At 46.1% G+C, this 14,029-nt stretch overlaps 1 protein-coding gene across 3 annotated transcripts in view; it reads right to left on the minus strand.

The window, feature by feature from the left end:
* Positions 1–12,232, minus strand: part of SMIM29 (small integral membrane protein 29) — a 32,488-nt gene extending 20,256 nt beyond the window's left edge. Inside the window, exons 1-4 of one of the 3 annotated variants that reach the window (XM_078644253.1) lie at positions 12,020–12,232; positions 9,555–9,821; positions 8,274–8,299; positions 7,360–7,465 (exon numbers count right to left, since the gene is read on the minus strand). In XM_078644253.1, coding sequence (XP_078500379.1) covers positions 7,360–7,465; positions 8,274–8,299; positions 9,555–9,665 — 243 coding nt within the window. In that variant the 5' untranslated portion in view covers positions 9,666–9,821; positions 12,020–12,232. Of the gene's footprint in view, positions 1–7,359; positions 7,466–8,273; positions 8,300–9,554; positions 9,822–11,896; positions 11,988–12,019 lie in introns of those variants that run through there. The other 2 variants (XM_078644254.1, XM_078644255.1) reach the window with 2 other exon arrangements.
* Between the last annotated feature and the right edge of the window lie 1,797 nt (positions 12,233–14,029).

The raw sequence follows: 14,029 nt of genomic DNA on the forward strand, positions 1-14,029 counted from the left end.
TTGTTTGTATTTCATTGGGATGTCTTTAGCATGTTGGGGTTGCTGAAGTGGGTGGGGGTGGCGATTTGGCAGCCACTGTGTAATGTAACTGCAGTTTATTTGTTAACACGATGGTCCTATCTAGGAAGTTCACAATGTGGGATCTTGCAAGTTATGATGGGTAAATGCATGCCCGGGTGGTACTGTTAATTTAATAACATGGAATGTAAGCGGGCTTAACAACCCCAAAAAGATCTGTAATGTGCTAGCATTTCTGGATAGGGAGAATGTGCAGGTCGCGTTTCTTCAGGAGACGCATTTCACTAAACATAGAAAGCAAAATGTGGGGGCTCGTTGGGCTGCAGTGCATGTGGCAGCATCATATTCCTCCTATTCTAGAGGAGTGTTTGTTCTGGTCAAGAAATGTACCCCATTCACTTTACTCAAGTCTGAGGCTGATGAGCAGAGAAGGGTGCTTCTGATTCTTGGCAAATTGGGTGGCACTGTTGTTCTATTTGTTAATACCTATCGGCCTAACATCGACGATCCAGAATTTTTCAATGATGTCTGGAGGTGTATCTCCTCTTTCCCTCTCTCTGTAGTAATATGGGGAGGGGATCTAAATGTGTGTCTGGATCCTCTGCTCGACCGCTCTGTTGGATGCGGTGGGGCGGGGGAAACAGGCTGCTCATGTGCTGGTAGAGCGGATGAAGGCTGAGGGACTTATAGATGTGTGGAGGTCTCAAAAACCGGCTGAGAGAGAGGGTACAATTGTGTCCACGGTGCATGGGTCCTGGTCCAGGTTGGACTACTGGTTGGTCTCCAGGGAAGTGTGCCCCGGTCTCTATTAAGCACCTGGCAAAACACTCTGACCATTCTCCCGTGCTCCTACAGCTGAATGTGCCTGCATGTGTAAGGCCGCTGTTTCAGTGGCGGCTACAGCAGTCTTCTCTGCTAGACCTGGTGTTTCGGGCCACGATTGGTGCTGCTATTTCTAACTTTTTCACTGATAATGAGGGTTCGGTTAACAGTTAGGGCACACTTTGGAGGCCTTTAAAGTCACCATTAGGGGGGAATGTATCGGGCACAGGCTGGTGTATTAAAAAATCTCGGGAATAGGATAAGTGGTTTAGCTGATAAGATTTGTGCGCTGGAGCGTGAGTATGAGCAGTGTCCATCGCCCACACTCCTGGCTCAATTCTGCAAACTGATATCTGAACACAATCAGGTAGCAGATCAGGACGTACTGCATAGGTCAAGGAGATGTAAGGCATGCTATTATGGAGAGGGTTGTACACCCAGTCAATCCATGGCACATAAACTGCCTCTTCCTAAGGGTCAGGAGCATGTTGTGAGATGGTGGATGAGGACTCAGTTGTTTGAAACTCCACCTCAGAGATTTGCAAGGTATTTCTTGACTTTTTCACCAATTTATATGGGACCAGGCCGTCAGCTAATGATGGCGAGCTCTCAAGCTACTTGGATGATATAGCTCTGGGTGTCTCTCTCATGGCCAGTGTGAATATTTGACTCAGCCCTTCGATGTGGAGGATGTCAAAGAACCTATAACCGCCCTGCCGTCCAGCAAGGCGTCGGGTCTGGATGGCGGCCCAGGGAGTTTTACAGGGCATATATTGAAGTTCTAGCCCCGCGACTGCTGTAGGTCTTTACTGAGGCCTACGAGACTGGTATTCTGCCCTCCATCCTTAGGGAAGCTCTGATCGTCACACTTCTAAAGCCGGATAAAGTTGCAAATAAGTGTGCGTTGTTTAGGCCACTGTCGCTAATAAATATGGACCCTTAAATGTTGGCAAAAATCATTGCTAATAGACTACAGCCCCTGATCCCAAATTTGACCCTCAATGACCAGTCAGGATTTGTTACCAAGCGAACGACCGTACATAACCTACGGACTATTTTTGCTGTGCTGCACCAGTTGGACCCAGAGCTCCCTGCTGTGGCGGTGCATCTGGATGCGGCAAAAGCCTTTGATTCGTTACTATGGGGGTACATGTTCGTCATCTAGCAAAGAATGGGAATGCTGCCATTTTTCTTGAAGTGGGTGCAGCTCTTGTATGCAGGCCCGGTAGCCAGATTGCGGGGAAACAACCATTACAACGCAACTTTTACAACGCACTACCATTACAACGAAATTTTTACAACGCAAAAACCATTACAACGCATGTATTTACAACGCATGTTTTTACAACGCAGGTACCTTTACAACGCATACCATTACAACGTAAGTATTGGTAAGTATATAATTATAGTTTAAATTTTATATGTTTGGGTTTTTTTAAGGGGTATTTTTAGGGTTCAGGGTCAGTTTTCAGTTTTTGGGTAAAGGGGTATTTTTAGGGTTCAGGGTCAGTTTTCAGGTAAAAGGGTATTTTTAGGGTTCAGGGTCAGTTTTTAGGTAAAGGGGTATTTTTAGGGTTCAGGGTCAGTTTTCAGTTTTTAGGTAAAGGGGTATTTTTAGGGTTCAGGGTCAGTTTTCAGTTTTTGGGTAAAGGGGTATTTTTAGGGTTCAGGGTCAGTTTTCAGTTTTTGGGTTAAGGGATATTTTTAGGGTTCAGGGTCAGTGTTCAGTTTTTGGGTAAAATGGTATTTTTAGGGTTCAGGGTCAGTTTTCAGTTTTTGGGTTAAGGGATATTTTTAGGGTTCAGGGTCAGTTTGGGAGTTTTGGGTAAAGGGGTATTTTTAGGGTTCAGGGTCAGTTTTCGGGTAAAAGGGTATTTTTAGGGTTCAGGGTCAGTTTTCAGTTTTTGGGTAAAAGGGTATTTTTAGGGTTCATGGTCAGTTTTGGGTTTTGGGGTAAAGGGGTATTTTTAGGGTTCAGGGTCAGTTTTGGGTTTTTGGGGTAAAAGGGTATTTTTGGGGTTCAGGGTCAGTTTTGGGTAAAGGGGTATTTTTAGCGTTCAGGGTCAGTTTTGGGTTTTTGGGGTACAGGGGTATTTTTAGGGTTCAGGGTCAGTTTTGGGTTTTTGGGTAAAGGGGTATTTTTAGGGTTCATGGTCAGTTTTGGGTTTTTGGGTAAAGGGGTATTTTTAGGGTTCAGGGTCAGTTTTTGGGTAAAAGGGTATTTTTAGGGTTCAGGGTCAGTTTTGGGGTACAGGGGTATTTTTAGGGTTCAGGGTCAGTTTTGGGTTAAGGGGTATTTTTAGGGTTCATGGTCAGTTTTGGGTTTTTGGGTAAAGGGGTGGTTTTAGGGTTCAGGGTCAGTTTTCAGTTTTTGGGTAAAAGGGTATTTTTAGGGTTCAGGGTCAGTGTTCAGTTTTTGGGTTAAGGGATATTTTTAGGGTTCAGGGTCAGTTTTGGGTTTTTGGGTAAAGGGGTATTTTTAGGGTTCATGGTCAGTTTTGGGTTTTTTGGGTACAGGGGTATTTTTAGGGTTCAGGGTCAGTTTGGGTTTTTTGGGTAAAGGGGTATTTTTAGGGTTCATGGTCAGTTTTGGGTTTTGGGGTAAAGGGGTATTTTTAGGGTTCAGGGTCAGTTTTGGGTTTTTGGGGTAAAAGGGTATTTTTGGGGTTCAGGGTCAGTTTTGGGTAAAGGGGTATTTTTAGGGTTCAGGGTCAATTTTGGGTTTTTGGGGTACAGGGGTATTTTTAGGGTTCAGGGTCAGTTTTGGGTTTTGGGGTAAAGGGGTATTTTTAGGGTTCATGGTCAGTTTTGGGTTTTTGGGGTACAGGGGTATTTTTAGGGTTCAGGGTCAGTTTGGGTTTTTTGGATAAAGGGGTATTTTTAGGGTTCATGGTCAGTTTTGGGTTTTGGGGTAAAGGGGTATTTTTAGGGTTCAGGGTCAGTTTTGGGTTTTTGGGGTTCAGGGTCAGTTTGGGGTTTTTGGGTAAAGGGGTATTTTTAGGGTTCAGGGTCAGTTTTGGGTTTTTGGGGTACAGGGGTATTAGGGTTCAGGGTCAGTTTTGGGTTTTTGGGGTAAAGGGGTATTTTTAGGGTTCAGGGTCAGTTTTGGGTTTTTGGGGTACAGGGGTATTTTTAAGGTTCAGGGTCAGTTTTGGGTTTTTGGGGTACAGGGGTATTTTTAAGGTTCAGGGTCAGTTTTGGGTTTTTGGAGTACAGGGTAAAAATAAAATAAAAATTAAATTAAATTATATTATTTTCAATTATTTTTAATTAAAAAAAATAATATATACTTACCAATACTTACGTTGTAATGGTATGCGTTGTAAAGGTACCTGCGTTGTAAAAACATGCGTTGTAAATACATGCGTTGTAAAAGTTTTTGCGTTGTAAAAAATTCGTTGTAATGGTATGCATTGTAAAAGTATGAGTTGTAACGTCATACATCCCAGATTGCGTGTTACTGTGTGGGTATCTGGTACATTCTCAATTTGCAGGGGCAGCAAGCAGGGCTGCCCCCTTTCCCCGATGCTCTTTTCCCTGGCGCTCGAGCCGTTGGCGTGTAAAATCCGACAAAAGCATGCTGATGCTGCTTTGGGCTGCCGGCTGCATCTGCTGGCTATCTTGCTTTATGCGGATGATATGATGCTATACGTCCATGAGCCGGGCACGCATCTTGCAGCCCTACAATGTGAATATGTTCTATTTGATAGACATTCACGGTTGGGAATAAATTGGGCAACATCTACTGTCTTCCCATTAACGGACTACACTCAAGAGACTGCCCTGGAGTATGCGCTCTCCTGGTCAATGGACCCTGTTAACTACTTGGGGATCTGGGTGCACAGGGACCCTGATATGGTGCTCAGTATGAATTATGGGTGTGTCATTACCAAAATTACTGAACAAGTCTCCCGATGGACTTACCTACCATTGCCATATAGGATTGCTGTAGTGAAGATGACTATTCTTCCCAAACTCTTCTATTTGTTTGTGAACATTCCAATAACGCTGAATTTGTAGCACTTTTTAAAACTTTGCAGTCTTGCCTGTTGGCTCTGGTGTGGGCTGGCAAGCAGCCTAGGTGCAGCTGGAACACTCTGGCCCTGCCGTTTGAGCGAGGTGGGGTTGAAGCGCCTGATTTGCATTTGTATTACCTGTGCGCTCAGGCGTAATTTGCACACTATTGGCATTTCCAACAGCGATATCTAGCACACTTAGCTGTGGAGGTGGACACTGCGTTTCCAACACTGTTAACCGCTATGATCCTGTATGGCGACGAGGGTGGCACCAGGAAAGAGCTTAATCCGGTCCGGTGCACTGCCTGGGCGTGGAGGGCCCTTGCTACTCGAGCGGGGAGGGACTATGTATGCGCCAGACATGCAGATTGCTGTACACCCGGGCATCTCTTGTGGTGCAGGAGCGTGGGGCTCTGAATGCCCTGCAAAACGCAGGTTTTCCTAAACTTCGGGACATGTACCTAAATGGGTCATTTTTATCCTTGGACGATTTTCTGGCTGGTCAAACATACAAAGCAATGCACGGCAGTGCGTACTCTATACCCTGATTTCCCTAGAGTCCAGATTGCTGAAAGCGCTATAGATGGTTTTAAAGGGAGGGAACATAAGGGGCTGATCACTAGATTATATAATGTTTCCCAAAGGCAAAATTACTGGTCTGGCTCCTCCTCGTTCGATAAATGGAACAATGAGCTTGATGTCCCCATGACCTGGGAAAACTGGGAGTCCTGCTGTAAGTTGACTGGGCGCCTGACTGCCAATTACAATCTTCGCATTATACATTTTAAATATCTGCATCAGCTGCATTACACTCCTGTGCAACTGTTGAAATTTGGATTGCGGGAAGATGCGAGATGTACTAGATATGGGGAGGACGGGGCTAATTTTATGCACCGGTCGTGGGGTTTTGTTGCTATACATCATTTCTGGCAGCGTGTTGTGAAGATACTTACTGACATGAAACTTGATAGAATTGAATGTACACCAGAATTGTGTCTGCTAGAGCTACTGAAGGTTAAACCATGCAATAGATGCATTGTTGCCATCTCTACTTTGTTTGCTAAACGTGCTGTTGCAATGCATTGGGGTGATAAAACGGTGCCCACCTTGGGGAAGTGGATCAGAGACCTTGTGTACTGCAAAGAACAAAAGGAGGTATATGTTGAGGAGCAGTCTATGTCTTCTAGGCCTAAGGACTTTTGGTCCCCACTGACTGCGTACCTGTTGGAACATTCGGACATGTCATAATCGCCTGTAGATAAACTGTCTACATGGGTCGTATGGCTTTTGTAAGATCTATTAATCTACACTGATTTCAACTGTGATGCAAATGTGCTATCCTGCTTTGCGTGGTCTGCCTTCTATTTTTTGGGGGTTGGGCTGAGGTGGACGGGGGGGAGAAAAGGGGGTAAAATACTGCATCCTATTTGTCACTCTGTTGTGCAGCGTGGGCTTCTCTGCACGCTTTTGGATGTATCTTCCAGTACAATAAATAAAGTTTAAAAAATAAAAATTAAAAAAAGATGCCACTTGCTATCCCTCCTGGACATCCAGCGGTATAACAGGGAGTCTACAAGTAGCTCATAGAAGGCCATCAGCCAGATGTCTTGATAGACTCGGGCACATGATTATCAACTGGACGCAGCTATCCCTGGCTGCATGCGACACCGGCTGTATGTGGCAAGGAAAATGCCAATGGCTGGCTGAGCCCGGGAGCAGTCAGTGTGCCACTATCGTCCATCCCTGTAATTGGAGCAGGGTGATGCATTACATGGATCGTCATGATCGGGCATCCCCACCCCACAAAGAAGGGAAAAATAGATGTATATGCGACAATAACCTGCCGAGACAAAGAGGCAGACACCAATTATGGCTCGTCCGAGGGCACATGCCTTTTCGTTACTGAATAAAAACCCACCTCTTTAACATGCCCTTTACTGAAGCAGAGTACATGATTCGCGCATTCAGTGACAAGAAACACACGCCCAATGAATGACGTTGCACCTTGGACTATCCCCATTCCAAGAGATGTTGGCGTCGTTTGCCATCTTCCCAACAGAGAGCATGTTGGACACAGGACTGAGCAATCCGCTTGTCACCATATACGGTTTCATCTACAGCAATAATATACTAAAATACTTTCAAACAAATGATTTGTATAATGTTAATTATGGCATAACAGCCAGGACGAGTATGTTAGAACAGGAAACTAGGTTTTGTTACGGTGCATAAGAAATCCAGGAGAGCGGCAATTCATTGCACAGATGCTGATTTATGAAATACCTACCCTACCACTGCATGGACAAAGCTGCTGTTCTCCGCCTAACAAGCTGAAAACATGGCGCTAGCAAACAGAGAGGAGTCAAGGGAATAATTTAGCAGCTGTGATTTGGTTGAATTCCCAGTCCCGGCCACCAGGGGGTGCAAATGGGCAAACAATGCCAACCCAGAGTTTTGTGATCTTTCTCCACCGTGCTTAGTATTTGAGTGTTTTATATCTCACCTTTGTCTCCTCGGTGTCCACCAAGAGCTCCTGCTCCGCCTCCTGCAGCTCCTCTGCGGGGTCATAACTGTACACTGGTAGCAGGTGGTGCCGCAACCGATCCACCCTGAGGCAAACCAAAGGAGAGTGTCACAGGCTGCTCTGAGGCGCTGCACGTTTAGCCCGAGGCGGACTGGGGTGGCAGTAGTGGTGCAGGGCAGGTGCACTTGACTAGTAGCGGCGGAAGCTGCATGCCAGTACACTGGGGGGCCGCAGTCTAGATCACTGTGCTGGCCTGGGGGCTTCACATCAGATGCACCGGCACAGCAAGGGTGCTGAGGGTCAAGTCTAAAGGTGCCCTGGAGAGCAGTTGGTCCTGTAGTTCATTGTGAGCTACACTTCAAAGCAGGAAACGGGGCACTAATATTTTCAGCAGCAGCTCACGTTTACGCAATGGGAGATGCAGAGGGTATGGAGCGTTATGGGCTGGAACGGTGCGCGCTACTGCACACTAGGCCCAAGGCGCTGCAGGTTAACAGTGCGGCGCACTGGGGTCCAGGCTTGATCTCAAATGGATTATGGCTGGTGTTCAAGGTTATTTCCCGAGCACACTGTGAAAGCAGCGCTGTCGGGATACAAAGGATAGTTGAAAGTTAATTCTAAGGTGTCTTAAGATCTCGGGGGTACTGGAGGTCAGGAATAGCAGAGGGTGGTGGCGTGGTGCAGACTAATGTTCATTGTTCTTCCCCACTACCCACAGTTCTTTTCCTTCAGCCTTCAAAATGTTACTCAGATCCTTTCACCCCCTGCACCATCTGTTACTCATCCTTCCTCATTCTCTACACTGCTGCTCACACTTTTCCATTCCACTACAACTAGTAATAGGAGCTGGTCACTGGTTACCCGCCTTATAACCCAATGAGAAATTATCTCACCTTTTTCTTTTCTGGACATACATGAACTGTAAAAAAAACAGATATAAAATAGTTATAAAATAGTTTTAAAAAATGAAACAGGGCAAAATAGTCTTTACCATAGGATAAAGCCGCCTTATCTAAAATACAAGAGTGCCCCGTCACACTTACTAATAATCAAACCATCGGCACCATCTCTCCAGAGGCAGAGACCTGCCCGTAGCATCCCTACCATGCACCCACTCACACCAGCAATAGTTTGAAGAGGGTAGTCCAAGCAATACAAAAGTATTATACCTGGTGTCTCAATGTGGCCTATTGCTTATCATTAATACAGAGATCCGAATTACAGATTGTTAGCGGCCATTACATTATTCAAGTTAATATTTTAGACGTCTTTAGCCTTGGCCAGGCCTGCGCACCACTGTGGGGGGGGGGGGGGGGGGGTCACGTGCTGGCTGACCCATGCCTTTTTTTGTGTTTAAAATAAAATATTATGATGGCCACTAAAAATCTGTGATTCGGTTGCCCGTATTAATGATAAGCAATAGACAGCTTTGATAGTATATGTATAATGCTACTTTAAATTGCTTACCCTACCCTGTTCAAACGGCTTCTGCGTTGGGGGCACAAGGGTATTGCCCTTCTTGGGGTAAACAATCAGCATGGCATATTGAGTCAATATAAGTTAGTGTGGTGTCAGGATTTCTACCCCTACCGACAGTTCTACACGTCAGCAATAGGTGTCCTCTCCCTGGATGCTTGGGTGAAACCATTACACTGTAAATCCCTTTCCAGGTGGCAACATCCTGGGGAAAGGCCCCTCCCTCCACTACCACTAAAAAGAGATGAGCCCCCCTCATTACTCAGAGGAAGTTGTGAAAGCGGTTCTTAGATCCCACCATAAGGGGGTGCTGCTGAACACCATGCACAAGGGATCCCCTGCTCCTCTTCCGCACATCTACCTCCTGCAGTGATGCCATCCACCCACTCCCCGTGCCCCACACCGAGAGGTATGGTCTGTGTCTGTCTGAACCACCACCCTTCACCTCATCACCAGGAGGACCCTCGGGGAGGGGTCAGCTCCCCTCCCGGTCACCCGCAGAGTCCTGTCTCTGGGAGAGTTAGGCAGGCAGACCCAGGCTCTGGCACCTCCAGCTTGAGTCTGGCAGCCACCGGTGTGCCAACCCCCGCCCCAGGTGAGCTGGTGTCCCCTGGGAACTAGTGTCGGCTTCACCCCAGGACTTTTGTTTCTGGAACGAAGAGTCTGCCCCACACCCAGACCCCGCAGAGGGCTCTTACCACGGCCACGACGACGCCGACGACGGTGAAGAGGAAGAATGGCACCAGGATGAAGCCGCCCATGGAGTCCCCAGCAGCCTCCCCCGCGGCTGGGGTGGTGGTGTTACTCATGGCGCCGGGGAGCGCGGCCTCCAGGGGGTCTCCGAGTGCCAGAGACGGCTCCTCATGGGCCCAGGCCCCGCACGGTCCTCGGCGTCCACAAGGCCGCTCTTCTCCCGGGCGGAGGCTTCTCCGTTCTTGGGAGGGGCTGCAGGAGTATCGTTTGATCTGGGAATGAGCACACAAGTCATGGGTCAATCCTTGAAGAGCCTCGGGCCGCGCACCACAAGACCACGCACACAGGCTGCCTTTCATGTCCCACGCGAGCAGGTCACGCGCTCATTCTCTCCCAATGTCTGAACCCTGCCAGGTCTCCAGAGTATTGCTCATACAGGGAAAACACAAAACATCCTCTAATGACACAAAGTGGTTACTGGCCTGAACCATCAAGTAAACATTACCACCAGATTCCCCTCCTATATGGTCTGCTGACTTCTATTCTTAGCCACCCACGAACAAATTACGGGTCAATGTAAGCACCGCCTGGGTAAAGTCCCTGGTACACTGAGAATAAAATGACCTCCGGGGACGCTGGGGTTAGTAGAAGGATTAACTAACAAACGACTCTAGAAATTGCAGTCGTATAATGTCGTGTAGCTACACGAACGGAAAAACAAAATGCTTCCGCCATCTAAAAGTATACTGCAGTAAACACAAAAAAACAGAAGGCCCATACTATGTAAGGGGAGCTCTTAGACCCCTTCCTACTTCCAAAGTTGTCAATCAGCTCAATGTTATAAAGGTAACGGATTGATGCCTGGTTACTCAACCCACAGCGCTAAGCATGCTGGGATCTAAGTATTTTACACACACTAGGATTCGCAAGTCTATGCCTTCAATGAGAAAATAAAACTGCAGGTCCCAGAAAGCCTAACGGTGTTGGCTGAAAAACCAGCTTGACTCAAAGTAACCATCAAGACATGGGGCCAGGTGACACTTACCCCAAATTCAATACTTAACGAACATATGATATAACTAATCTACAATAGGTACTGCAGCAAAATACCGACTGGGATTCAATAATAAATACCCTTATTATCACGAGGCCCAGGAGCAGATAGTACCTGCGACCCCCTATATCATTAGCCCTAGATGGACATGTAACTCCGATCTGAAGCCCCAGTGGACAAAGGCTGTGCCTAGTAGGAACTCAAGTTACAACCTGCTTTTTCCACTGCATGCTTTACGTCCTGCCTGGCTTTTTATACAGACCCTATATCTGGTCCCATACTGCTACTCTGGCTACAGAGTACCTTGCATTTTACATTATGCACTTGTAAATTCCATTCTTTATTTCAAGATTGGGGATTCTCAGTCTGTGCAGCGCACACCAAAACCAACATCTAGAAGGTTTTTTATCTGTGCAGGGCACGATTTCCACACCTATTGCTCCCATTCATTTGCAGGGACTTTAAAGGAGTGTGTCCGCTATCTGTGCAGTCTATCCCCGCATATTACACTACCTCTGTATGCGAAGGCACCGTCAGCTGTGGTAACTCAAAAGTAACCACTCGGCTTGGCTGCAGAACAGTTCTGACAGTAGAGGGAGGGGGGCAGCCATATGTCGTCCTGCCCTAGCATTTCTCGAGGAGCACAACATCAGGATAGTTAGCTCTACATCACACCCTGCTCCCTTCAGTTGTCACGCCTCAGTTGGCCTCGAGATGGATCCAGCAAACATATTAGTGTAAACCCGAAGGGCCTTTATAGCTCCGTTCTTATGAATAAATAATAACGTTCTCCATTTTCATGATTGTGGTACTGTTTTCCCTTGGAAAACTTGCGAGAAAATGGCTTTGGTCATAAATGATCACTAATAAGTGCCCTACGAACAGCTTTAGATTTTTTTACCATACCAAACATGGGGAACGCGGGCTGCAAAGGCAAATTCACACTGTTCCCCCATTGACTGTCCTCTCTCCTGGGAAGATGCTACCCTTTTTTCAGACAGGATGGCAGTTACGAAGTGGTAGGTAGGGGTGTAGGGGGCTGAATAACGTTCATGGCAACAGACCCTAATCAGGTGGGCGACTACCGATTTTTGAAGCAAAATTGCTTTATTTTAACCGACGACCGACTGAAATTGCCACTGCTTCGATAAAAGTCAACGGGAAAAATATGTTCCCCCAGTTTTTTAATTCAAAATCTCCCACTTTCCTTTTCTAAAATGTCACCATGTATAATTGCATATGCAGAGTATACACAATTCAACGTCCACTCCAAAGTACACAGGTTCATCTTACCGTGTTGATTATGGTAGATACACTGGTAATTACGCGCCCTCAGACTTCCTATAAGCACTATAACGCGCTCATACACCCAGCCTAGCGTCAATAAGTTAAGAAGTCCCCAGATTTCAGCCTTACCTCCAGACAAGGGACCTTTAATACGGTGGTACTTTGGTCGACTCCGATATACGAAACCTTTAAATGAATTGTACACTAAAACAGAGAAGGGGGGGGCCCTAGTTTATTCTGTCTGAAAAGCGCTGGGCGTTCTGGGAGTGTCCTCGGTGTTGTGGTGTCTCGTAAAACCTGCGATTGGTGTTAAATAAATAAATTACATTACCCGGAAAAAGATGCCCCGCCCACTCCGGAAGAAGCTGTCCTTGCTGCTGCCCCGGAAGAAACTACGATAGAGCTAGAAACTGCTCCCGCTGCCCCGGAAGTAATTACGTAGTTGTTTTGCTACTGTTACTTCAGTACTGTTGTCGCTGCCGATTGTAGGGAAAGGGGTTGTGCAGATTAACGGTAGGGGATTTCTGGAAAATGGCGTTGGTAAAAGGCGCTTCACCGGTTGCAGACAGCAGCTGTCATCAGACCGAGAGGCAGCAGGGAGGGGAAGGGTCCGTAAACCACCCACGCGAGCGCTAGAGCATGAATAGGTTAGAGTCGCGGGGCTTGTCAGCCCGAGGCTGGGCAGCACAACACAGGTACAGCGGGGCCCCACTGGTGATGCGAGACACACGGAAGAATCATTTAGCATTTGTAGGGCGCCGCACTGTCACCCCTGGGGATATCTGTGCGCTGGGGTAAAGTTCACCCAATAGTAGCATATTCATTGTGGGTTTTGTATGCTGGGTTGTGTAGAAAATATAAGTGTCAGAAACCCAATGATTACAAGCATTGGCAAAAACAACAGTGCGGGGGTGCTTGCTGGACACATTCTACTATCTCAGCAGGCACTAGGTTTGCCTGCCACTCCCTCGAGGGCTGGACACACTTGCACTCCACAACCATCCACCGCAGGCATCATGAGTGTTGTGACCCTGCAAATAAAATGACCTGTATAGAATTGAAGAATGCCACTTCAATGTAGGTTGAAATTAGTTTAATCTTAAAGCAAGCAGGTACACAGCTGACAGGTAGTCAGTCAGCGTCAACTGGATAAATGTAGAATACACAGAGGAAGGTGGAACACAGTACACTCCATTCTAAAGAATGTGGAATGTGCAAAGTTAAAGGTACATTACATATTAAACAACACAACACATCCCCTTCGGAACACAATAAAAACAAATAAAAACATAAAATAATTATAACACGCACCATCCCTCTATTTGAAAGAAAAAAAAAACAAGCTTTATAATGGAAAACTTTCAGAAATATAATCTGCCAACCAAACAGGAGGCCTTTTTTCACGTCTAGAATTCCTGTTGGTGTTGAATGCTTCCTGGCTGTCACAAGACGAAATAGGAATAGTGGGAACAGTCAAATTTGTCAAAACATTTTGATTTGCTAAACCTGATACACTAGTGACAGGTAGATTAGAGTTAACAACAACCTCATCGGAAACATTTACATCAGATGACTTAGATGAAGTTGAGCACATTAAATCCTCCAAGTCAAACAAATTAGAGGATTTGTTAAAAGAGTGCAAAGAAACAGAATCAAACTGATCAGAGGAATCCAAAGGATCACAACATTTAGCAATCCTTTTAAGATTCCACACCCGTCCATCAGTAAGACGAACAGAATTATTCAAGACCTCCACAACCTGCATAGGCTCATAAAAACGACTTTCCTCCTTTGGAGTTTTGTTAGGTTTTTTAACTCTTACTCACTGACCAACCACTATATCAACATTTTTAACATTATGCTTTGAATCATACCAAACTTTACTCTTTAGGTGCGAAGCCTGACTTTTTTTCTTTTACAAATTTTTCAGACCAATTAACAACATTAGATTTGAACAACCACCCAGGAGTAAATTTTGTTCTTGGATTTCTACCACGCATAAGAACAAAAGGAGGAAACCCTGTGGCTTCACAGATAGAAGTTCTGTAAGACCAAACCATTTTTAATACTTGAGTTTCCCAATCCTTGTTACTTGCAGACATCTGAATGGTGTTTTTGATGACTTGGTTGAAGCGCTCA

This window comes from Lissotriton helveticus, chromosome 5_1 (assembly GCF_964261635.1).
Source record: "Lissotriton helveticus chromosome 5_1, aLisHel1.1, whole genome shotgun sequence".
Lineage (NCBI taxonomy): Eukaryota > Metazoa > Chordata > Amphibia > Caudata > Salamandridae > Lissotriton > Lissotriton helveticus.